The sequence below is a fragment of the Amblyraja radiata genome, chromosome 35 (assembly GCF_010909765.2).
Source record: "Amblyraja radiata isolate CabotCenter1 chromosome 35, sAmbRad1.1.pri, whole genome shotgun sequence".
NCBI lineage: Eukaryota > Metazoa > Chordata > Chondrichthyes > Rajiformes > Rajidae > Amblyraja > Amblyraja radiata.
The window spans coordinates 7,961,501-7,988,295 of record NC_045990.1 but is presented as its reverse complement, the minus strand read 5'-3'; the positions used below and the strand labels follow the sequence as shown (position 1 = coordinate 7,988,295).

General features: G+C 42.2%; 1 protein-coding gene across 2 annotated transcripts; it reads left to right on the top strand.

The window, feature by feature from the left end:
* On the top strand, positions 1-25,868 carry LOC116966039 (A-kinase anchor protein 8-like). 2 transcript variants are annotated; one of them, XM_033012181.1, is made up of 13 exons: positions 1-102; positions 12,479-12,526; positions 13,061-13,274; positions 14,135-14,597; positions 15,466-15,580; positions 16,451-16,479; positions 17,499-17,541; positions 19,084-19,150; positions 20,040-20,181; positions 22,099-22,204; positions 23,049-23,179; positions 23,311-23,406; positions 25,126-25,868. In XM_033012181.1, exons 1-13 carry the CDS (start codon positions 84-86, stop codon positions 25,597-25,599), a joined length of 1,947 nt encoding a protein of 648 aa, XP_032868072.1. In that variant the 5' UTR covers positions 1-83; the 3' UTR covers positions 25,600-25,868. The 2 variants fall into 2 exon arrangements, with proteins under 2 accessions (XP_032868072.1, XP_032868073.1); XM_033012182.1 differs by lacking the exon at positions 13,061-13,274 and having other exon boundaries at positions 14,134-14,597; positions 25,126-25,858.
* Positions 25,869-26,795: the final 927 nt, after the last annotated feature.

Genomic DNA, 26,795 nt, shown 5'->3' with positions numbered 1-26,795 from the left:
GCCGACGACTCACGTGACCTAACATGCGTCTGACGTAACCACGTCGCCGAGGCCCGAGTGTTCCTGGCTGAAGCAGGATCACAATGGACGGTCGCTACGGAGGTTAGTCTGATCGGGATTCTTCTGGAATTGTTCTTTAATGCGCTCATAAAGCTCGCAGTGGTGCAATCGCCAACTATTCGCCAGTATTGCTTTCGGTGTCGCTCCCACCCCGTGCGCTGCAAATCCTTTTTTTTTTCTCGCTAGGTTACAGGCGGGCCTTTTCCCCATGTCGCCTGCTGACTGGGTCGAGTTGCCACCAGCGCCTCATGCGTTAGGCTGCTGCCGCTGTCAATCTACCCGCCAGCCTGGCTGGCTCACTCTTGGGTGAACGCCTTTTCTCTTTTACTCCTATCGTGTAAAAAGCAAACACTAAAATACATGGATATTGCACTTTGAAGAGAAAGCCGAGTTCCTTTTCATTAAAGGACCCCTCCCCCCCCACTCGTGTTAGAAATGTGTGTGGCGCGCGCTTTCCACGTGCTAAGTAAATCACTTTCCAGTTTAAATAGCGCTTATAAAACTTTTTTTTTTGTTCGGGTTCTAGGCTAGATTTGCGGGTGGTGTTAATATTATCTGTTTTTCCAGTGGGTTTACGAGCGAGCGGGAGGACGGTGAGTGGAAAGGGCCCGCGCCCTCCCGCTCGCTTCAACGCCACAAAATGGCGGCGTCTCCTTCCCTCCCCCGTCCTGGGCGCGGCCCCGCGCACTCGTGCACGCGCGCGGGCACAAAGGGGGGGGGGGGGGTCCCGGTGTTGCGCGTAGCGCGCCTTTTTGAAGCGGCCCTGCGGCAATCTCGGCGGTCTCTTTCATTCCGTCTCCATTTCCTTCTCATAAATGGAGGTACAAGCAGAGCTCGTAGAAGCAAAGTGCTGGGGTAACTCGGGAGAGAAGGAATGGGCGACATTTCGTGTCGACACTCTTCTTCAGACAGAGTAAGGGGATAGGGAGACTAGAGATATGGAAGGGCAAGGTGAAAACGACACGAGTATACACGCGGAACTGCAGATGTTGGGGGGCATGACGAGGCGATGTTTCGGGTCGGGACCTCCAAAGAAGGGTTCCGTACATGAAACGTCGCCAATCCATGTCCTCCGCAGATCAAGACACGAGGAACTGTAGATGCTGGTTTAAAAAAAAGACAAGGTGCTGCAGTAACTGGGCTGCAGGGTAGCTTCTCTGGAGAACATTGATAACTGGATAACAAAGCCAGAAGGGTCCCGACCCGAAACATCGCCTATTCATGTTCAGAGATGCTGCCTGACCTGCCGAGTTTCTCCAGTACTGTGTATTCTGCAATAATAGGTTCGTCCCAACACCCAGCAAGGTTTGGACTGCTACACAACACTAACCTCAACTGTGGACTGTCTTTGGGTGCACTTTGTTTTTGTTTGCACTAGCATTGGGGATATTAATTAATTACATTTTGGTTTTATATATGTGGTTACCTGTTTGCTGTTGCACTTGAGGCCACTGCAGAGACTACAATCTTGAGTAAAACACTTAGTGCTGTAGTAACACAACAGGTCAGGCAGCATCTATGGCAGGAATAGAAGTTTTGGATCAGGATCCCTCTTACAATTTTTGTCCTGCCTCTCAGCTCTATTTTCCAGCGTTCTTTCACTCTATTACAATCAGTGCCTTAACCTGAAATTTTTAAGAAAGACTGCAGATGCTGGTAAAATCGAAGGAAGACACAAAATGCTGCAGAAACTTAGCGGGTGAGGCAGCATCAATGGAGAGAAGGAATTGGTGACGTTTCAGACTGATGTCAGCGGAGGGGGTAGGACAAAGAAAGAATGTAGGTGGAGAAGGAAGAGAGAGCAAGGACACCTGAAGTTAGAGAAGTCAATATTCATACCGCTGGGGTGTAAACTACCCAAGCGAAATATGAGATGCGGTTCCTCCAATTTGCCCTGGGCCTCACTCTGGCAATGAAGGAGGCCCAGGACAGAAAAGTTAGATTGGGAATGGGAGGGGGAGTTGAAGTGCTGGGCTACTGGGAGATCAGCTTGGTTAAGGCGGACTGAGTCTAGGTGTTCAGCGAAACGATCGCCGAGCCTGCGCTTGGTCTCGCCGACGTAGAGACTTTGACACCTGGAGCAGCAGATGCAGTAGATGAGGTTGGAGGAGGTGCAAGTGAACCTCAACCTCACCTGGAAAGACTGTTTGGGTCCTTGGATGGACTCGAGGGGGGAAGTAAAGGAACAGGTGTTCCATCTCCTGTGGTTGCTGGGGAAAGTGCCTGGGGAGGGGTTGATTTGGGTGGGAAGGGACGAGTTGACCAGGGAGTTACAGAGTGAACCGTCTACGTGGAAAGCAGAAAGGGGTGGAGATGGGAAGATATGGCCAGTAGTAGGATTCCTTTGGAGATGGCGAAAATGTTGGAGGATTATATGTTGTATACGACCGTTGATGGGGTGGAAGTTGAGGACAGGCGGGACTCTCTCCTTGTTACGAGAGGGGGAGTGAGAGTGGAGCTGCGGGATTTCGAGGAGACCCTAGTGAGAGCCCTCATCTATAATGGAAGGGGGGAATCCCCGTTCCCTAAAGAATGCTGGCTCGAAGGGCAAAATGGCCTACTCCTGCACCTAGTGTCTAATGAGGACACCTCCAATGCCTTGGTATGGAAAAACTTCGTCCTGGGCGCAAATGCGGTGTCGACGGAGGAATTGGGAGTAGGGGATAGAGTCTTTACAAGAAGAAGGGTGGGAAGAAGTGTCATCAAGATAGCTATGGGAGTCAGGTTTGTAGTAGATGTCGGTCAATAGTTTGTTTTCCTGTGCTGTAGACGACGAGATCTAGAAACGGTAGGGAGATGCCGGAGTTGGTCCATGTGAATAAGAGTGCAGGATGGGAATTAGTGGTGAAGTTGATGAAGTCAGTGAGTTCTGCATGGGTCCAGGAGGTAGCACCGATGCAGTCGTCAATGTAGCGGAGGTAGAGTATGGGGATAGGGCCAGTGTACGCCTAGAACGGATTGTTCGACGTACCCTGCAAAGAGGCATAGCTAGGGCCCATGCGAGTGCCCAGAGCTACGCCTTGGATCTGGAGAAAGTGGGAGGAGTTGAAGGAGAAGTTGTTGAGGGTAAGGACCAGCTCTGCTAGGCGGAGGAGAGTATTAGTGGACGGAAATTGGCTGGTTCTGCAGTCGAGGAAGAAACAGAGAGCTTTAAGACCCTCCTGGTGGGGGATGGAGGCATAGATTGGACATCCATAGTAAAGATGAGAGAGTGAGGGCCTTGAAAACAGAAGTAATCAAAGAGACGAAGAGCGTGTGATGCAACTTGGACGTAGGGAGGGATTGGACCGGGGGGGGGATTGGATGGTGTCGAGGAATATGGAAATTAATTTGGTGGGGCATAAACAAGCAGAAACGATGGGTCTGCGAGGACAGTTCAGCTTGTGGATTTTGGGGAGACGATAAAATCGGGGGCAGGGGGGGGGGGGGGGGGGGGGAGGAGGAGGAGGTTAGAGTAGGTAAGGGGAGTGGAAAATTTGAGGCGGTTGATGTCCCGGCAGCAGTTAGACCTGATGTTGCTTGTCCATTCTGTCCTCAAAGGTCTGACTGGCTGACTTGCTCACATTTTGTGTTTTGTTGTTTATTAGTTAGTTCATACCCACAAGATTGTTGCTTTTGACCATTCCCTTAGCATTGCTGAAGCCTCTTGTAGCTTTCCTGAAACTTTGGTTCCTGATGTGAAGATCAATCAAACATTAATGCTCAGCTACTCGGGCAAGGTGTTGAACGTACTAACATACCCACAGCACACAATGTCATGAAGTCCAAGGCAGTTCTCTGCAGAATGGTCTCATCACTGCTGGAAAGTATTCACAGATGTCCACCAACTTTCTTTTATGATTATTTTGGCAATTACTTGCACCAAGAGTCAATTTGCAGCAACGAGTCACCTTTTGAATCTGGGAGGAATTTTGAGCACCTGAAGTAAATCTGTATAGTGACAAGCGAACATGCAAATCCCGCACTGCAAGCATCCAAGGTCCGAGTCTCTGGAGCAGTGTTGCCACTCTGATGTCCTTAATTGTTGAGTGTTTTATATATTTTTTTATTATTTGAGATTTATTGGATATGTAATTTTAATTTTGCTCTTGTCTGATAATTTAGTTTGCTGCACCTGCTCCTGAACATGCTTGTTCAGTAATGTGGGATCAGGTACTCTCAGGGGAGCAAGGGCGGCACAATGGCGCAGCTGGTAGACTCAGCGCCAGAGACTGGGTTCAATCCTGACCTCAGTAGCTGTCTGTGTGGAGACGGCATGTTTTCCATGTGACCGTGGGGGTTACCTCCGGGTGCTCTGATTTTCTCTCACATTCCAAAGATGTGCAGGGTTGTGAGTTAATTGGCCTCAGTAAGTTGCCTGGTGTGTAGGGGGTGGACTTGAAAGCTGGATGACATAGAACGGGTGATCAATAGCCAGCGCGAACATGGTCGGTCAAAGGGCCTGTTACCATTCTGTGTCTTTCAATCAATGAATCAAAACTGTGAGGTTAGGACAGGAGGACTGACAGAAGGAGAAACAGATGTGCTTGTAAATGTCTGATCAATTTAGCAATCTGGCTATCTTGGCTTTTCAATATGCTTTTTGGAAGTTCATTGTCATCTAAATATTTATCTAATTGATTTCTGGGCTGAAATTCATCTAGTACCACCTGTTGAAACATATGTAAGGGTAAATACTATACCGTCTCCACTGCATATGTCCTTCACCATTAAAAAAGGAAAACACATGGAGTAATGCAAAATGAATCTATCCCTGTTCTGTGATTTGGATGTTTTGAATTATGACATCGGTGAGGAAAATTGTTCTTAAATCTATGCAATGAAAAAACGTGCTTGATTTTGGTGATAAACTTGTGCACTGGACTGCTTTTGCGGTTTTGTTGATTTGAAATTGATTCAGTTTACTAAAGGTTGTACTTGTTTAGCTGGTGTGATCAGGGTTCCTTTTTAGGAACTATGACCAAGTGGGACCTGTTGGGTCCAGTTCCCACAACACAATATTCCACCACTCACCCATAGCCCCCAACTGCGATGGGGCGGCTGAGGGGTTCCCGTTGTGATGCCAGAGACCCCGGCTGTGACGCGAGACGTGGCAACCCTCCCTCAACTGTGCCTCAGGCAGGGGCTGTCTGGGGGGGGGGGGGGGCGTTTTGCAGCCGGGGAGGGCTTCTGTCGGGGGGGGGGGGGGGGGGCGAGGACGAGCGGTCTGGAGCTGGGGGAGGCGGGACTGTTGGGGGGGGAGAGGGGGGGTGATCCTCCTAGGAGAATGCTTGAGTTGGGGGGGGGGGGGGGGGGGGCTTGGAGCCGGGGGAGGTTTTTTTTTTGCAAATACAATTCAGGCAAATAATCAAGATGAGAGTTTTAGTAATATAGAGATTAGGCTCGTCTTCTGTATTCACAGTTGGAAAAAGACATAGGTATTGCATATGCAAACGTGGCCCAGCCAAGATGATATTTGAGGCGTGTCAGTATTGGTTGTTGCAATGTGGAAACAGTGTATATTTATTCCTATAGCCACCTAATACGGCGAATGCTTTATCATAGTATGTTTCCAACCTTAATGTTTTAATTATAAAGGAAAGAAAGTGCAACACTCCAATTGCGCTTTTCAGAGGGACTTCTGTGGAGGGGCGGGTTGGAGAGCCGACAAATTCAGCAAATAATCATTTTAAGTCTCAAACATACATTTTTGAACAAGCGTTGGGTTAAAAAGCCTTCATCAGGCCTATGTCATATCTGAATATTAGACATGATTTGTGTAACATTACATTTTCCATATAAACAGCTTTCCTCGTTAATTTATAGAGCTCCTGAGATGTCTCCAACTTTATGTAACTAGTACTGCCACTTATAAGTTTCTTTTCATTCATAGGCATGTTTACTGTCCATAAGTTTTCTTAATTTATCGTCCTTGCCATTGTAATTTTGTTATTTTTTCTGTGAAATCCAGCCTCCAGCTATCTCCCAATTTAAGGCTGTCGTCTTGAAGTCTGTTGTCTGCTTTGTCTTGAAATTCATAAGAGTTGTATTCTTACTTGCTGCAACTTTACAGGAACATCAACACAACATACTAACATGGTTGATGGCAAGAAGCAGGAGGTTATGATTCTCAACTCTCTAGGGAGTGATGAGTATTGGAGTATTGAGTTCGGGGATCAGCACTCCCCTATGACGCTGTGCGCCCCCCCCCTCCACCGCGTTAGGGAACGGGTCCCACTTGGTCTAGTATGTATATATGTGTGTGCCTCCCCCAGCACTCCCTTCCCCTTTTCTGTTCAGCCTCACTGTGCCCCTCCCCCTTCTGTCAGACATGAGATTTCCCCGCATATTTTGTAATTCGTTAAAAATCTAAATCTCTATAAATCTGTAAATGACTTTCCGCGAGTCTGATGATTGGACGAGAGGGTCGTCAGTCAGCGGGCAGTGGGGTGGCGGGACATGATGATTCAGCGGGATGATTGGAGGAGGGAGGCGGCGTACAGAGGTGGAAGTGGGGGTGTGGGATTGAGAATAACGAGCGGTGATTGGCGGAGGGAGGTGACCGGGGGCGGGACAAGGCGAGGCCTGGTGGAGCGAACGGTGTCATTGCAAGGTATAAAAAATTTTTTTTAAACTGCATAAAGGGGGCACTGGCCACTTTTATTCCCACCGGAGCATTGCCCCTTGGAATACCCATCTCTTTTTTCATATTTTCCTGTCTCATGCCTGTCCTGTTCAGTTTCACTCTGCCAGGACTAAGTGTTCTATGATTGCAACTTTGTTGCAACTGAGATCCCATTGTGACGTCATAGCTGCAACTGGCACAGCACGGTTATTGGTCTCGAAGTGGGAATTTGTAAAGCTAAAATTGTTATTAACTTGTAAAATATAACATCAATCTGAACGAAATTTGTTGATTTTAGTGCTAGTGTGTACCGTTTTGACGTAATTTCAGGATCACGCACGCAGACAGACGTCCAAACAAGACGAGAATTTCAGTTAGTTATTATACACACACACACACACACACACACACACACACACACAAACCCACCACACGGGAGGTCTGGTCCCACAACGCAACCCATTCAACACAATATTCCACCACTCACCCATAGCTCCCACGTGAAGCCTGGTTCTCCAACACATTATTCCATCACTCACCCATAGCCCCCCAATGCGCAGGGGCTGCTTATTTCGCCTTATTCACCCTCCCTCATTTTAAACTTTAAAACAAAATCAGTGTACTGGGACTTTAAGAAAAATGCATTTGCACCTGTTAAGAGCTAGCAGGACTGTGTACTTGGATAACAAAAATGTTGCGAGCAGGGCTACAATCCCATTGTGACATCATAGTTGTAAGCACAGGAAATAATGTTTTCTCAAATTGGGGTTTTGTAAATCTAAAAAAGAGGAAAAGTCAATAACTTGTGAAATATAACATCAATCTGAACAAAACTTGACACTAAACAATTGTGATTAAGGTGGTGCAAAAATGTTAATGCTATCGTGTATCGTTTTGGCGTAGGTCCAGGATCACATGGGCAAACATGCATAGATAGATAGATATAGATAGATAGAAGATGCGAGTTTTAGTAATAGATAGATAGAAACAAACAAGATGAGAGTTTTAGTAATAGATGGTTAGATACAAACAAGATGGAGTTTTAGTGATAGATAGATAGATAGGTAGGTAGGTAGGTAGATAGATAGATAGATAGATAGATAGATAGATAGATAGATAGATAGATAGATAGATAGATAGATAGATACAAACACAATGAGTGTTTTAGTGACAGATAGACAGGCAGATAATAGTGTTGTACACTGAACTATAATCATTGAGAAACATTGTTCTTATTGTGCATCCTTGATTTGGATCTGGTTTCCTGGAGGTGAGGTAAATTGGAAGATCAGGAATTCAACCGTTTTGGGAGTCTGATAACTGCGGGGGAGAAACTGTTCTTGAATCGGAAGGTGTGTTTTCCTGATATAGTAGCGGCCAGAGGATTTTTTGAGGATGTAACCAGGAAAATGGACAAGGGAGAGCCAGTGGATGTAGTGTACCGGGACTTTCAGAAAGCATTGATAATGTCCCACATTGGAGATTAGTGGGTATTGGATATGGATAGAAAATTGGTTGGCAGACAGGAAAGAAAGGTAGGGATTAACGGGTCCCTTTCAGAATGGCAGGCAGTGACTAGTGGGGTACCGCAAGGCTCGGTGCTGGGACTACAGCTATTTATAATATACATCAATGATTTGGATGACGGGATTCAAAGTAACATTAGCAAATTTGCAGATGACACAAAGCTGGGTGGCAGTGTGAACTGTGAGGAGGATGCTATGAGAATGCAGGGTGACTTGGACAGGTTGGGGGAGTGGGCAGATGCATGGCAGATGAAGTTTAATGTGGATAAATGTGAGGTTATCCACTTTGGTATCAAAAACAGGAAGGAAGATTACTATCTAAATGGCGTCAAGTTGGGAAAGGGGGAAGTACAATGGGATCTGGGGGTCCTTGTTCATCAGTCTATGAAAGTAAGCATGCAGGTACAGCAGGCAGTGAAGAAAGTGAATGGCATGTTGGCCTTTATAACAAGAGGAGTCGAATATAGGAGCAATGGGGTCCTTCTGCAGTTGTACAGGGCCCTAGTGAGACCACACCTGGAGTATTGTGTGCAGTTTTGGTCCTCTAATTTGAGGAAGGACATTCTTGCTATTGAGGGAGTGCAGCATAGGTTTACATGGTTAATTCCCGGGATGGCAGGAATGTCATATGCTGAGAGAATGGAGCGGCTGGGCTTGTACACTCTGGAGTTTAGAAGGATGAGAGGGCATCTTATTGAAACATATAAGATTGTTAAGGGTTTGGACATGCTAGAGGCAGGAAACATGTTACCGATGTTGGGGGAGTCCAGAACCAGGGGCCACAGTTTAAGAATAAGGGGTAAGCCATTTAGAACGGAGACGAGGAAACACTTTTTCTCACAGAGAGTTGCGAGTCTGGAATTTTCTGCCTCATGGAGGCCGGTTCTCTGGATACTTTCAAGAGAGAGCTAGATAGGGCTCTTAAAGATAGGCAGGAACGGGGTACTGATTGGGTATGATCAGCCATTATCACATTGAATGGTGGTGCTGACTCCTGCACCTATTGTCTATTGGCATTTAAAGCTTTTTGTGGCTTTAGGAGCAGGAAGAAGAGAGAAATGACTGGGGTGCAGTGGTCCCTGATTATGTTGGCTGTTTTCCTACAATAGAGTATAGATGGACTCGGATGAGGGGAGGCTGGGGTTCGTGTGATGGACTGGGCTGGTGCACAATTTCTGGCAACCTTGGGCAGAAGAGTTTCCATGCCAACCTGTGATGCATCTAGGACAGCTTAGTATAGGATAGAATGCTACTATGGTGCAACGGTAGAAATTTGGAAGAGTCGTTGGAGGCATGCTGAATTTCCTTGCGCTCCTGGGGAAGTAGAGGTGTTTTTGCCTGTGACAAAGGTGGTTTGACCAGGACAAGTTGTTGGTGATATTTACATGCAGGAACTGGAAACTCGTGGTCATCTCGATTCCATCACCATTGATACAACTGGAGCATGCACTAGACCCCACTTCCTGAAGTTGATGACCAATTATTTTGTTTTGCTGACATTGAGGGCAAGGTTGTTGACACAATGCTGCTTAGATTCACTCTATCTTCCTCCTGTACTCTGTCTTGACATAGAAGTCTTTCTGCCCAGGTGACTGCCATTCTGATAGTCCATAAAAATGCAGCATCTGTGTTTCATGCATTTGCATTTTATTTTTAAATGTAGGTCTAATTTTTTTTCTAACTTGCAACAAGCATTTTTTATGTTACTGAAAATAATCTCATTCTTTTGCACAATCTTGAGGTCACTTTACATTTTTTCACTTGATTATATATAACTATCTTTCTCTGGGTGATAATACTTTGCAGATTCAATATGTTATTTCATTGTGTTTTGTATGGAGATCTTATTGCTTGTCCTTTGGGGTGATAGATAGGGTGGGGTGAATAGGGTTATATGTCTAATTCAATTACCAACCCATGCCACTACATCATTTGGCCGGTGAAAACAAAAGCGTTGAATGTTTATACAGTTGCCATAAATTGTGATAAGAACGCTGGAGTTCATTGTTAATGAATCCATTTCCCCAGAATTTTTGGCTTCTTGATATGTACAGTTAAATGTGGAAAGCAAGGAGTTACGAGAATTCCCTTGCTTTATCAGGATCTTGTATCTAAAAGTATCTTGCTGGGGAACATAAGATTCAGAAGCATTAATGTTGATGTTTCAGTACTTGTATATCATATCCAAAAGGCTTGGAATTGTCAATTCAAATGTACATGGGATTGTCATACAATGCTGATTCTTAAGTAACTTTTACCAATTCTTTGCGACGTGGTCTTTGAAAAATGTAGGAATTTGAGGCTTTTTTAAGACTATTCCCTTGCACTTTGCTTTAGACTATCAGTAAGGGTGCCTCCATTGCTTGCATGAAGGGACCCACAGTTGCTTGTTCTACTTATTTAATGGTACAGGTCCACTCTGGAGGATGCCATACTGTTTTGACTTATTATGAAAGATCAGAACAGAAACTTGTAGACTTTTTGTGGCAAAAATTGTCGTACCACGTTTGGCATACTACGTTATCCTGACCATGAAGTACAAATGGATGTTCCCATGAACTAACTTGCCATCTAATAGAACTGAAATGCCCATTCCATTATTTAATCGAACTCAAGACATTTTCATAATTGATCTTATAACTTGTCTCTGCCCCCTTTCCCTCTCTCTTGCTTTGCTCTCATTCTTGCCCCCCTTTGGAAATTATTTGTGTTGGCAGCCCACCAAGCAATCATTCACTGTTTTACTGACCTTTGTAATGTATGTGAATTCATCATCAGCTACAGTACATGATCTGCACGTTTAAGAATGGTTATGTTACTTGCTGTCCTTTGCCCTCTGACTCGAAACAAGAGCTTGTACCTGTTTTCTATTAAGTTTGAAATGCATCTCTGGCAAGTTTGAGGGCTAAAAATCATCAGAATACCTAAATGGTCTTTTTTGAAATATCTGGCTTGAGTTTGACTGCTTCTTCTAGCTTCAGCAGATTTAAATGAAAAATCTTCAAAGGATCTCTGTTGTTCATGTATTCTCTACTACGCCAATGCAGTTGTGTGAACATGTTTTAATTGTGTGTGGGTAACTTTTGCAGTCATTGCTACAGGAAGATCTACTTACCAGAGAGAAAAACGTGTGTCTCTTCCTGGTGTAGTCATTACACAAGTATATTCATACATGGTATTTTCCCTCTTGTCACATTCTGCTCCCCGATTTGTAGATTTATATCATTTATTGGGGTCAGTTTGTATCAGGTCTGCAATAACAGCTTACCATTCATATTCAGTATTCAATATATATAAAGTTCTATATTCAACTTATTTGAAATTGCTCCTGTAACTTATTTTTTGCTGCTACGTGGTTATCTTCAATATATTTGAATTGTTTCAGTAATAAAGTATCTAATTTGTTGTTTAACGTGATTTCTTATGGAGGTAAAAGCTTGTCACCCCTCACCACCCCATACTTTTTTAATCTTACATCCCATTGTACTACCTATCAGACGTACAGGACCACCCTAAAGGTTTAAATAACATTGATATGATAAACAACACAGATCAAGATAACCATCCAGTTAATTATGTTTACCTCATCACAAACAAGGCACATAATACATTGCAAAAGGCACAAAACTATCTGGATGAGAAGGAGTATGTGCTGGGAATTTTGTGGCCACCATATCTATTATATAGATGTATGAGTTGTGTAATTAAATTGAAGATCACCATGAATTTACCAGTGGTTTTCACTGGTTCTGTTTAAAAAAAAATGTTATCTGACGACCGCCTCCAAGTGTTCATTGACTAGACTTTTGGGACGACAGATGGCACAATGGGCTAAGTGTTCGGCTGGCAACTGGAAGGTAGCCGGTTCGAATCCCGCTTGGAGTGCATACTGTCGTTGTGTCCTTGGGCAAGACACTTCACCCACCTTTGCCTGTGTGTGAATGTGTGTGAGTGATTGGTGGTGGTCGGAGGGGCCGTAGGCGCAGATTGGCAGCCACGCTTCCGTCAGTCTGCCCCAGGGCAGCTGTGGCTACAGAAGTAGCTTACCACCACCGAGTGTGACTGAGGAGTGAATGAATAATGCGATGTAAAGCGCCTTGAGTATTAGAAAGGCGCTATATAAATCCCATCCATTATTATTATTATTAGACTTGCATGAACAGTGGTCATCTGAAGAAACAGTTGTACCCTGGAATTGTATCCTAATGTGGAGGAGCATAAGTTTTGCTTTTTTATGTTATTAGTTGATATAACCAACACAATTATTGTCTGATTCCGTTTCTTTTAGAGTACGGAGAGGATGATTCTTGGAACGCAGGTGGAGACGATGGTCAAGGTGAATATCTTTAGCACTTTTATTAATAAGATCTAGCATGCGGGCTTAATGGGGTTAGAATTGTTCTGTTTAAAATATTTTACCTGCATAATACATTATGTATTGCATTTGAAGCAATATGATTTGAATGTAAAGTATTTTGTACAGCTCTTAATTCGGTCAATCTAGTTAATGAAGATATTCACATTTGTAATAAAAGAGGCAAAGTGCTGGAGTAACTCAGCAGGTCAGTCATCATCTCTGGAGAACATGGATAGGTGATGTTTTGGTTCGGGGCCCTTCTTCAGACGTGCCTGACAGAATGAAGAAGGATCCTGACTGAAAGTCGCCTATTCACGTTTTCCAGAGATGCTGTCTGACCTGCTGAGTTACTCCAACACTTTGTGTGTTTCGTTATGATCTCAGTATTGGGTAAAGAGCAGAACCATCATGATCTGATTAAATTGTGGGATAATTGATGGGTCTGGTTCTATTGTTGAGTTTTTGTGTTTTTATAATCTGAATATCTGATTATGTGTATTTTATTCCTGTTAGGGTATGATGGCTATGATTACAATTACAACCAAGATAATTCAGGAAATTATTCAGGAAATTATGGCTATAACTCTGGCAATAAGGCTTGGGATGCTCCTAAAAACCCCAACACAGATTCCATCGTCGCTAAGATCAACCAACGCCTGGACATGCTCACTCATCTAGAGTGTGATAACACACCAGGCTCTTCTCGGTCTTCAGGCCAATTCAACAGGTATCTTCTGGAGAGTCACTAGATGGTAAAATACTGTACGGAATAAGTTGACAAATTGGAAACGGCATTGATGTGGCACTTTAAATATAAATAGGCTAGTACCCTGTTGACTCTTCCACCGCCCAACCCCAAAGAGAAACTGGTGTTTGCCTCCAGTATGGTGAGAAAACACTGGTTTATTAATTTTATATTTTAATATTGCCATATTTAACTTGAACTTGTTTAAGCATGGATTCAACGTAGATTTAACCAACATTGTATAAATCTAAATTAACTCAGCTTATGTCTCACTTGGTATTTTGTGCCAGACATTTGAATCATTTTCAGACCACCAGGATTGTCGGCATAATTGACCCTAGGTTTGGTTAATTGTTTTAGCAGCGTGAATGGGTCTCCAAGGATTTTCATCTGCAATGCAACCTGTACTTGGTAATGTGATGAGTATAGTTTGTAGTAACTTGTTATAAAATGCACAGTTTTTCCAATAATTAGGTGAGATTTACAGCAAATTAACATGTAATTGGGACTGCAGTGAATGTTGGATAGTTGGATCATTTATCTTTTTAAAAGTGGCCAAAGTTTGTGTATTTACCCATTCCCATACAGAACAATTTTAACATTAAACATCTAGAGGCTGTTTGCTCCATTACTGATATATTTGATGTATTGGTTGCTCAGCCATCACTAGTTACTGCAGTTAGTAATTTAGACAATGTTACAGACAACATAAAACCTCAAGCACCATGATTACCTGAAATATCCTGTTTAGTCTTTAGTCTGCTTTCACTGATTGGCAGGCTTGTGCCATCGTCCTTTCCAGCTACTGATTAGCTTCCTTGCTTGCTCTGCAACTCTTTCAGGTTTACACCTTATGAGTCCTATGACTCCAGGTCTTCAATGAATGACCATGATCCGTACAGATCTGGCTACGGCTATGGTTACGGTGATTCTGGACCTAATTATAACGATTCCTATGGAGGTCACTATGACCACTACGACAACTCCTACGGGACTCGCAGAGATCAGTACCACAACAGAGCATATGGTAGCCAACGGGGTCAGAACTGGTCTAGAGACTGGGCTCCAAATAGGAGAGCAAACTGGAATGACCCCTACATGCAGCCTGGAAGTTCCAGGCGGATGTCTGCACATTGGAATGAGATGCCAATGGGAGGCAGAGGCTACAATGCTGCCCCCTCCACCAGAAACCTCCCTTCGCTCTTCTCCCCAAACATTATCCCAATGGACCTGTTCCGAGCTCAAGGCTCGGCAAGAGCGTTTGGTGGCAGACAGCGAAGGAGAGACAAGATTCGAACCAGAGGCGTAAGTACCTTTCTTAAAAACAAAAGCATTTTTATTTTACTCAGTGGCCAGTGGGTATAATTAGTGAAAGATCAAAAAAGCCAAGTTAAAAATGCAGTGCCCATCAACCTTTTTTTAATATTAAATCAGGTTCTCATTCTGCTAATGTGCTTGACTATAAATATAATTTTCAGGGACCTTTCCGATCTGTGGAAGAATTTGTAGCTGCATTTAGAATTTGAGTAAACGTTCAGATTTTAAGATGATTTAATTGTTTTCAAGCTTTGTGCGACCATCTTCAAAGTAATTCATTCTGCGCAGCATTTCAGTGTTTTAATTTGTTGTAACACTGTAAAAGATTTGTTTTTCCTCTTTACTCTTACTTGCCCCATCCCTCAAAGCAGTACCTGTTGTCCTTGGACTTTGCAGTTCAGATATAAACTAGGTCATAGCTGATTAACAGTGGTGGGGGAGGGGGGAAGGGTCGTCCTTGTATTGGGGAAAGTTGGGTTGGGCAAAAATATTTTGATCAGCATTTTTAAGAATGTTTATTATACCATGCTGTGATTAAACAAAAAAAAAACCTCACAATAAATTATTGGAGGAAATAAATTATTACTGTAATCTAATATTTTGCATTTTCAAGCAGTAATTGGTACACCAGCACTAGCCTGGTTCTGGTTTGAATTGCAGATTAACATGTTTCCAACACTGGTGTGATGTAAAATATATAGGGTTTTATTATTAATCGTTTTTTGTCGTCTGGCCTTGGTTAAATTATACCCAAAGAAACCCTGAAATTAATTTAAAATGGCCTTTTATTTAACGAGTTAAATGCTTAATAGTTTGAAATCTGATTTCAGTGCAGGCTATCTTTGTTTCTTATCAGAGAAAGAAGGTTATAGGTGGTCCAGGCAGGAAGAGGAAACAGTCAACAAGTAGTACTGAAGACCCTGAAAACAAGCAAGCAAAAACAGATGATGATGAGGTTGAAGAAGATGCTGGTACTGGACATTACTTTTTTACTTACTTGAACCTTGTATTCTCTTGGCAGTGAGAGGAGTCATGTGGATGTTGGCCTCTTTATTTGAGCTTGAGAATAAATGCTGAGCAGGCTCAGGTGCAGAGGGTTAGCAAATAGAATATTGCCCTTTACTGCAAATGGGGTGGAGAAAGGAAGTGGAAGAGCCTTGTTATGACTGTAAAAAAAATGTTTGAGACTTGGAATTTACCAATAGTTTTGGTTGCTTTATTAGATTTTATGAGTGGCAAATTGATCTTTAATTTGTATGGAGTTTTCATGAAATATGTTAAATAATGCTGGCTACTGTGGTGCAGGACATTGTACGTATAATCAGTTAAAGTTTATAGGTTTGTGCTTTTAATAATTTGGATGGAGATATTTCCAATGTGGTAGTTATAGAAACATGAATTGGGGAGCTCTTGGTGCTATGTATAGGAAAGAACTGCAGATGCTGGTTTAAATCGAAGGTAGACAAAATGCTGGAGATACTCAGCAGGACAGGCAGCATCTCTGGAGAGAAGGAATGGGTGACGTTTTGGGTCGAGACGCTTCTTCAGAAGAAGGGTCTTGACCTGAAACTTCACCCATTTCTTCTATCCAGAGATGCTGCCTGTCCCGCTGAGTTTCTCCAGCATTTTGTGTCTACCTTCTTGTTGCTATGTAGGCTGTGAAATATTTGTCTCGGATATATGCAAATTATGTTAATTTTGTGAAATCCAAGTTATGCTTGTCAGTGAACAAATATCATAATTTAATTAACGAATTGGCACTTAATCTTATTTAGTTGGAACCCTTCTGTGTTGGTCAGACATAATAACCACTCGGGCAATTATTTTGGTTTTTTTTTTAGAAGACAAAGAGGACGATGGAGTTGATTCAGTAAGTACTACCATCATTTGACTTCTCCAAAAATACCTCAACCAGGACATGGTAATTTGCTGCTAATTAAACCTAAACGGTTTGTTTGGTTGCCAAATGTGGAATTGTGATGAAGATAGAGATGAATGAAAATGTCTCGAATGTTGGCCGACTCGTTCAATTTGGATGAATGGTTACTTTCAGTTTGTAATTGCTTGGATTCATAAACACATTGTTCTTTCATATGGCGTGGATATCAGTCCTTAAGACAAGAATAATTGACAATCCCTAATTGTGTTCTTGAACTGAGTGCATCATGAGACAACCCAGTATTATAGTTTCCCTTTCCTGAATGGCAATTATGGTGATTTTGTGGCTATCATTTATCTTATTCGCTTTTATTTCCAGATATTTATTAGTCAATTCTATTATTTCAAATTTGCTTGCATTAAATTCTCCATTTATCATAGGTGTTTTATACGGTTCATATCTCTGGGTTACTTCTTCAGTAAAATAATAATGATGCTCGCTAAAAAGCCTCTAGTCTCCTTTGACACAGGTGTAGCACTGACGGTGAGCTTTTGCCAAGTAGATTTATGTTAATCACATGGCATTGTTTCAGTATAGTGATGGGAGGGTAAAAACTGGTCGCCCATATTCATCCCTTTAGCAGCACTGCACAGAGTGAGAGGCGTTGTGGCCTGCTGGCCTTCAGGTTCAGTGCACAGTACTGCATCAGATTCAATCCCCATATTTGCTAACCGTGAATTATCCCATTTATGTGGCAGTAAAACTGTTTGAAGTGACTCTGGTTTTTCTCCTCCGGCCAGGTGATGATTCAATTATCACTATTGATAAATCTTGCCCAAAAAAATGATAAATTGAGTTTAAACCTCCAAACTGCAGGAATAGAATTGAAAATGCAGTATCCTTATTGAAATTGTATATTTGCTCTGACATTTGAACATAGTTGCACAGGTAGGGTGGGGTATGCAAAGTTCTGCACCTGAAATTTTAATTATACTTCCATTCTTTTCCAGGGTGGTGAGGACAAGGATCCAAGTGAGAAGAAACCAAAACGCTGTAAGTTTGATTACAGAACTGTTGCATAACTGGCTAATCTCAACACTAGGGTGCCAACCTGTGGAATCTGTATGTGTAAATGTTATTGTCTCCGTCTCTTGCCTTAAATTCATTTTTGTAGGATTAAGCGATTCATACTTGGACATTTGTAATTGTTGAATTTAGTAAATGAGGGCCATGTTTGTGTAATTTGTCTTATCAGAAGCATTCCTGAATTTGAAGAGAACAAGCTGTGCTGATGCTGAGGAGCTTCCCTGCAATGGTCCTTTGAGGCCTCTTGTATTTTTCCCTTGAGAATCCTAAAAGATTGATCATTGGCCTCCAATTTCTTGCTAACTTTGTTCTCCTTTGTCCTTCATCTCATCCTATCAGTTTCTGGTTAAATTGCTTATCTGACATTGGTCATGGATGATCATTGGCCAGGTACTCGTTGGCCAGTACCCGGCCAATGAGTTTTGCTGCATTTGTTTGAACTTGAGCACTTCAGAATTCATTATGTTACTACCATCAGCAGTTCTATCATCAATGAAGATAAGTGAGCCAATACCTTCAGCAGCCATACATGCCCAGGCCATAACATCCCCACCACCGTGTTTCGCAGATGAGGTGGTATGCTTTGGATCTTGGGCAGTTCCTTCTCTCCTCCATACTTTGCTCTTGCCCTCACTCTGATATAAGTTAATCTCGTCTCATCTGTCCACAAGACCTTTTTCCAGATCTGTGGTTGCTCTTTTATGTGCTTCTTGGCAAACTAACCCGGCCATCCTATTTATGCAGCTAACCAGTGGTTTGCATCTTGCAGTGTAGCCTCTGTATTTCTGTTCATGAAGTCTTCTGCGGACAGTGGTCATTGACAAATCCACACCTGACTCCTGAAGTGTGTTTCTGATCTGTCAATCAGGTGTTTGGGGATTTTTCTTTATTATGGAGAGAATTCTTCTGTCATCAGCTGTGGCGGTCTTCCTTGGCCTGCCAGTCCCTTTGCGATTAGTAAGCTCACCAGGGTCTCTTTCTTCTTAATGATGTTTCAAACAGTTGATTTTGGTAAGCCTAAAGTTTGGCTGATGTCTCTAAGTTTTATTCTTGTTTCTTAGTCTTATAATGGCTTCTTTGACTTTCATTGGCACAGCTTTGGTCCTCATGTTGGTAAACAGCAATAAGTTTCCAAAGGTGATGGAAAGACTAGGTGCTGAGAGCTCTTTTATACCTGCATTAAGGAGGCAATTAAACACACCTGAGCAATTACAAACACATGTGAAGCAGGTGCACTGAAATGAGGAGACTATGGATAAACACAGCTGTAATTTCTACATGGCCAAAATGTATGAAAATGGCCTTTATTAAAATCTGACAATGTGCACTTTAACCATATGTGATCTTTTTTTTTTTTTGTACTACAAACCTCAAATTGTGGACAACAGAGCCAAATAAATAAATTATGGGTCTTTGTCCCAAACATTATGATGGGTATTGTATATACAAATATGCAACATGATTTAGGCATTGTTTTAATGTTGTGATATTGGTTTTTCCTTTAAATAGTTCCAACTATGCAAGAGAAGAAAAAGTCTGGCAAGCCCAAAAAGAATCGTGACCGCCTTGCAGAGAGGTAATGTGTTTGGATGTCTTTAGCCAAGTTTAAGAATGGTTGAGAGATCGATTTTACTGTTTGCTTGTTTTAAAAGTTACAATCTACTGAAAATTGTAGTATACTTAATAAAAGATATTAGATTCTCATTGTCTTTCCTTTTTTGCCTTTGCTTTCATAAGCAGCAGAATTGGATGAGTTTGGTTATGTAGTCGAGGAGCAATTTTATAGTGGATTAATATTGATTGGGTCTCTGTTCAAAAAAGATCTGGAGGTCCTTGAGACATTCCTGGTGGGGGATGGAGGTAAAAAGCGGCTGGTATCCATGGTAATGATAATGCAATGAGGTTGAGAAATTGAAAGTTATTGAAGAATTGAAAGACATACGAGGTGTCTCAGATGTAGGTCGGAAGGGACAGGACGGGGGGGGGGGTTGGATGGAATCATGGTGATGAGTTCTGTGGGGAAGGAGCAGGCAGAAACATTGGGTATGTCAGGGATGTCTTCTACGGATTTTGGGAAGGAAATAGCAGGATCCAGACTTAAAATGTCATCTATCCGTGTTCTGGTATGCAGCCTGACCTGCTGAGTCACTCCAGCATTTTGTCTTTTTTCAGGTTTTGTAGTCCTTTTGTAGGCAACTCTTTTAATTTTGGAGTTGCTATACCAGTGATCTGGAGGAGCTAACTGTCCAGAACATTAAGTTCTGCGATGGAAGATTAACAATGTGTGTGGCATTTGAATTTGGAGACTGCCAATCCCCTTATGATTTTGTAACAATTACGTTTGGTTGATATTACAAACCTAAGTATAAATCCAGTGTACTTGGAAGTGTAAGAAAACTCTCATAAGATCATGAATTTGGCCAGGGCCTGATGTTCATAGGCTAATTCTGCTTTGTTTCTTGCAGGATAACATATGCCTGTTCAGTCTGTAAGTTTCGAACATTTGAAGATGAGGAAATTGCTAATCATATGAAGAGCAAATTTCATAAGGAGACATTAAAATTTATCGGGACCAAGCTCAAACCTGAAACCGCAGACTTCTTGGATGTATGTATATTGTTGTGTTTTGAAGTTGTTTCTATAATACAGGATATAAATACTGTGGCTTTTGAAATTTGATTGATAGTTGTTTCCCTCGGTGTGAAACCCTAGGTGAAGGTTTGATGGCCTTGCTGCTTTCAGAATAAATTCCAATATAACTTCAAATTTGTAAATTAAATGAAACATTGAAACATGCTCCTGTCCTTGTATTTCATAGTATTGAGCATGGAGAAGTGTCCAGATTACATCAGTGGTCTGTTGTCACACGTTGCTTGCTTTTCTTTGTTATTTTGCAACCACGTTCTCCCTAAAAGGATCCTGTAGTAATTGTGAACTGGGGCTCTGGCCATTGGTCCCATCTGATACTTCTCTCTGCCGCTGATAATTACTAGGTATTACTCTGTCTGATGATTACTAGGTATTGACGAAGGACTAACAAAGCTTCTGCTTTGCTCGAAGGATTACTGACTTGAGCAGATAAATTGTTAGAGGTTAAAAACTATCCATTCAAACTACATGTTTATGCATTTAAAAATTAATTCTGGCCTGTTGGTGGATGGGACCAGGTCCAAAATATTAAATCTTTATGTAATATCCATCATCCGACCTTATCCAAATACAACTGCTTCAGTGCTTTTAAAATGAGCGATTGGTGTGCTCTCTGTCATGTGTTATGTTCATAAAAATTGAGACATCAGCATTCTGTTATGTGGATGAGTCTCTGCCTATTGTGTATTCTTGAGCTTAGTAGCCATCACACTGGAGTTCTGTTTTATTTGCATGGTCAGACGTTAACATTCCCTCCCCTCCGCTCCCTTTTCAGCCATTCAAGTTATAGAAATTGGCCCCAACAAAATTCTCAGATCCACACACAAAAATTGGAGTCACAATAACATTTGTTCTCACGGAACGTGTGTGGAATATGAGGAAGCACAAAATTTATTTTTCAAACTCACATTCTTGACGCACGTACAGATGGTTTTGCGTTACGTTAGATTGCTCGCTATTCAGACTGTTTTCTAGGAATGCAACCTTGTGCGACGTGGGGAATCACTGGTATAGATGTTCATGGTATAGATAGTCAACATTATGGCAACTAATTAATTCCTTGAGCCAATTGTTCTTTATGCTTAAAGGGCCTGTCCCACTATGGCAACCTAATTTGCGAGTTTAGAAGAGTTTGCACTCGCAGCATGGTCGACACGTGGTCCTAGGAGGTCACTGTAACTCTCCTTCATGCTCGAGGGAAATTCCCGCATACTCGCGGCCTCGGTTTGGTCGAGGAAAAATGTTCAGCTCGCTGAAAAATTTTCCGCAAGTAAAAATTGGTCGGCATGGTTCTTTTGAACTCGTAGTGCAGTGGTAGTGGGGTCGCCATGTAGTTATAGGCAGTTGAGGTAACCGTGGGCAACCTCCTTTGCTGACCGGGCATTATAATTGGCTCATTGGAGTTTTCAGAACCAAGGAAAACTGATTGGTAATGTTAAATGCCTGTTAAACTTTATTAAAAGTTGTCTGGCTTCTTAAAGGTGTCTCCACTCCTTCTTCCCGCCCCCCTTCTCTCCCCCCGCCCCCCCCCTCCCCGCCTGTTAAAAGACTTACCGTACACTGTGCCAGCCGTCTTTTACCTTCCTGTTCATCGCGGGTGTGAATTTCAGACAGCGCTCCCCCGTTTTCCCTGGCCCCCGTCTTTGTGTTGTGTGTGTGTGTGTGCTGAAGTTTCATAGCTGATGGTCGATCCAGCTCGAGGTTTTTAAGGTGAGTGCCCTCTGGCTTGAAGGTCGAAGACAGTTGCTGAAAAGTCGCGTTAGTGGGACAGGCCCTTAACTGAGCTGAGATCGTGCATGTTCGTCACCAATTAGTAGCAATTGAGGGAATCCCTTAGATATGTTGAATGTTAACTGTCTTTGTGTTTTGTTTCAGGAATACATTTCAAACAAGAACAAAAAGACGCAGAAACGTCGAGAGCAGATAGGAGATGAAACTATTCTAAAGAAGCAACTGACGCAGCAACATGATGTGCTTCAGGGTACGCAGGAAACTAATAGCTTTTTGTATTTGTTTAATTTCATTTGAATTACCTTTGAGCAGTATCAATTAGTTATAATTTAATCATTTCTACCCTGCAATTATTTACCCGATTTCTTACATTGATGTATTTAGTAAACTATTTGTGAATGCAGGAAAGGTACAGTATATTTTTATAAACTAATGAAAATATCCATGGGTGATGGCCATCAGGGTCTTCAAACATGTCCTACCATTTCATGATTGTGGATGATATATTTTAGCCTGAACTCTTCAGTGCACTTTTCTATACCCTGCTATTTGTCAATATATAAAATGTGTCTACCTCCACGTTAATGATCCAAAGGCAAAACTATAGCCCAGGCATAGCAGAGGACACGCCACAGTGTTTGATTCAGGCCCGCATTATTGGGCCTGAATGCCCTTTACAGTCATGAGGCTTAAAGAAATGCCAAACTTATTAAGTAAAAACTTTACAAATATCAGCTTTGGATTCTGCCAAATCTGGCATACTGGGTAGAATTTTACAATTGGTGTTAAAACTGGGTTGATTTTAATTTTTGTAACTAAACCAAAACCAACCAGCAGTAGATCCAAATGAAAAATATTGAACATTCTGGAAATCTGAAATGAAACAACATGGAAGTCAGGCTGTGAAGAAAACAGAATTAATATATCAGGTGGATCACCTTACTGTTATGAAAAAGGTAATTGATCTCAAAACGTCAAGCTTTATTGTCTCTACAACATTAATACATTGCTTCTTATAAAGTGGGCATAGTTTGGCTGGAGGATTAATTAATTAAATTTTTATTTGCCATCACTGATTCTGAGTTCTGCTGTAGGTATTGGTATGGAGCAGTGCATGAAAAAGGTGGAGGCGGCTCATTGTATGGCCTGTGATCTCTTCATCCCAATGCAGACTGGCTTCATTGCACAACATTTAAGGTCAGCTGAGCACACCAGGAACCGCAAAGTAAGTGGAACAATTTCAACACCACTTGGAGCAAAACTGTTTGGCCCATTGAGTCTATGCTCTAATATCTCTATGTATTGTCACTTTTAGAGCTGTTAATGTTAATGCTGTGTTTTTGAACTCCTTTCTAGATTGCTCTTGAGAGAGCCAAAAAGGGTAGCCTGGTTATTGCTAAGAGCATCCTGAACAACAGCAACATTGCAACAATGCTGGAGAAATATGTTAAAGTAAGAATTGTTACTTTCTTTAAGTGTAATTGATTTCCCGAATCAACGATTTTGGGGCCAGGGAGAAATTAATTTTCTCATTGTGCATTCCTGTTTGACCTGGGACAAAGTTCTATCACAAAATCCCAATAACTTGTTAACATTGAAGGAAGGAACTGCTAATTGATAGAAAATTGGCTTCATGGAAGGAAGCAGAGAGTGATGATGGAAGGTTGCTTCTCGGACTGGAAGCCTGTGACTAGTGGTGTGCCTCAGGGTTTGGTGCTGGGCCAGTTACTGTTTGTCATCTATATCAATAATTTGGATAAGAACATATATGGCAAGATTAGCAAGTTTGCAGATGATACTAAAGTGGGTGGTTTTGCAGATAGTGAAGATGGTTGTGAAAAAATACAGCATGATCTGAATCCATTGACCAAGTGGGCTGAGGAATGGTTGAAGGAATTTAATGCAGAAAAATGAGGTTACATTTTGGGAAGTCTTAACATGGACAGTGAATGGTAGGGTTCTGGGTAATGTAGAGCAGCGGGATCTAGTAGTGCAGGTGCATAGCTTCCTGAAGGTGGAGTCGCAGGTAAATCGGGTGGTCAAAAGGGCGTTTAGCAAATTGGCATTCATCAGCCACAGTATTGAGTATAGAAGTTGGGAGGTCATGTTGCAGTGGTATAAGACATTGGTGAGGCCACATTTAGGGTGTTGTGTTCAGTTCTGGGCACCGTGTTATAGGAAATATGTTGTTAAGCTGGAAAGGGTAGAGAAGATTTACGAGGATGTTGCTAGGACTAGAGGGTCTGCGCTATAGGCAGAAGTTGAGTAGGCTGGGACTCTATTCCTTGGAGCGCAGGAGGATGAGGGAGTGATCTTATAGATGTGTATGAGGTTTAATAGGAATCTGAGGAGTGACTTTTTCACACAAAGGATGGTGGATGCATGGAACAAGCTGCCAGAGGAGGCAGTGGCACGGATTATCCCAACATTTAAGATGCAGCTGGTCAGCTACATGGATATGACTGGTTTGGAGCGATATGGACCAAATGCTGGCAGGTGGGACTAGTGTAGCTGAGATATGTTCGCCAGTGTGAGCAAGTTGAACCGAAAGACCTGTTTCCACACTGTATCACTATATGACTATGCTAGTTTACACCGAAGAATAAACACAAATTGCTGTAGTAACTCAGAGGGACAGGCAGCATCTCTGGAGAGAAACTGAGACGTTCTAGGACAAGACTCTTCAGACTGAGACTGACTCTCAATCTGAAGGAGCGTCTCGACCTGAAACGTCACCAATTCCTTCTCTCCGGGGATGCTGCCTGTCCCGCTGAATTACCCCAACATTTTGGGTCTAACATTGAGTACTGTTCCCTTAAACACTAAACTTCTATATTCTATATTCCTTTTGTTTCTGCTTGCTTTTATCAATATAACTTTTTGTTTTGACATTCACACTAATTTTGAAATGGTTGGGGCAAAGGTGCTTCAAGTAATGTTAGATTTTGTTTATGTGAATGAAACTCGTTCTGAAATGAGCATTCATTTCTTGATGCCCAAGATCTCTTTGAAAGTAGACTAAGGTAGAGAATTCCTTACTCTGTCCCTTGGCTGGAAGGAATAAAGTAATGACTCTTTTAAAAGCATAATGAAGCGTTACTTTCAGGATTACACCTACTGCGGGTAATTTTGTTTGCAAGTCTTTCGTACTTAATTTTGCTCTTTTCACAGGGAGAAAAACCATTCACTGATGATCCAGATGACAAAGATGAAGAAGAGGGTGCAATACATGAGGGTGAAGGTGATGGCGAGGGTGATGGGCTCAATGACAGTACCAATGATGGTGAGAAGAAAGAAGGTGGCGAGGGAGAAGGGGTGGCGGGCGAAGGGGGAGAGGAAACCAAGGAGGGAGAAGGTGGAGAGGGAGGGGTAGAAGGTGTGAAGGGAGAGAATAAAGGAGAGGGTGGTGAAGATGGAGAAGAAAACGTCACTGCAGGGGAAGGAATAGATGCATCTGAGGAACCAATTAATACTGTGGATGACGAAATGGAGGTGGCAGAAGGAGACCCTGAAGACGAAGACTTGGGCGACGCAGATGATGATGCTATTGAAAGCAAGGACCCTGAGGAATGTCTTGAAGCTGATGAAGATAAGATTCTGGAGGGAGAAGATGATCCATTGTCATTTGATACAGAATTAGAATAATTTAGCCCGACTTCCTGAAAAATGTGGACAGATGATTATGTTCCCCTGTCATTCTCTGAAGCTTGTATTAGTTTTAACGTTACTCTTTGTTTGACTTGCAGGTAGATTTGTTATTGCTGTACTTAAGTTCCAGCTGATTGTTCCATAGTTTCAAAAGTCTAGTAAATGCTCCCTGTGTAATGTGCTGAATGGCTTTTCACAATGATGTAGACCGTAATCTCTCCTGAACCTTTGTGTGGAACATTTTACAATAAACATTCTTTCTATAATTGGACTTGTGTGTTAATTTGTTAGGTTGCAGCACACTTTGGCACTGTAAACCATGACAATCTAATTTTTAAAATTATTGTCTTGTGTTTTGGAGAACAAGATGATGAGGAGAGTGTGGTACGAAATTGGAAGTATATTGTTGCAATTGGGCAGTTGTTCATGTGGGATAGTTTTTGGTCAGTAATCCAAAAGCACTATTTGGTCTATATCTCTTATTTGATCAGTACAAAAACATAAATTGTACAGCAATCATACAGACATTTCACAAAATTCTGAGAGGCAGAAAAAAGATTGCAAAAGAACAATATATTATTGCAAATCACAATGAGGTAAACAAAAAGAGCAAGTCTGTGGTGGTGCATGATGTAGTCTAGTGTTCCTTTGTCAAGGTAGGAGTAGGATTGTGTGGGTTTGTTAAAGAACCAGATAGTTGAAGGAAAGCAGGTGTTCCTGAACCCGGTGTTGTGCGACATCAGGTTTATCTGCCAGATGGTAGCAGGAAGAGTGGATGATAGGGATCCTTGCTGACAGATGTCACCTACTTGAGAGACGACGCCTCGTATAGATGCACCATATCTGCGAAACTGATCACGCAGTATCTAGTTTCATTTACTGTACCGTTCACCTAATTGGAAAGCATCTGTTAGAAATGGAAGTCAATCGGTCTGAAACAACATCTAATCCCTTCGCAATATTGTCTGGCTACTGAATACCCAACAGTCTGGCTTTAACAAACACAATTGTTTAAAGGCAAATCTGACCTGTAACTTGCTCAGGAACTGAAGATATAAGCAATCAAATTATCAGCAGAAGTTAAACTGCTTCATTCTTAATAAGATTGTGGCTGACTTGATTGTCACCTTACTTCATGTTCCTCTCCACCCACAATAGCCTTTCACCCTTTTGTTTATCAAATATCCAGTTAC

Excerpts from the sequence above, each read along its gene's own strand:
- LOC116966039 (XM_033012181.1), top strand. Across the intron at positions 14,598-15,465 it reads ACAAGATTCGAACCAGAGGC|AGAAAGAAGGTTATAGGTGG; the intron begins GTAAGTACCTTT and ends GTTTCTTATCAG. Across the intron at positions 16,480-17,498 it reads AGGACGATGGAGTTGATTCA|GGTGGTGAGGACAAGGATCC; the intron begins GTAAGTACTACC and ends ATTCTTTTCCAG.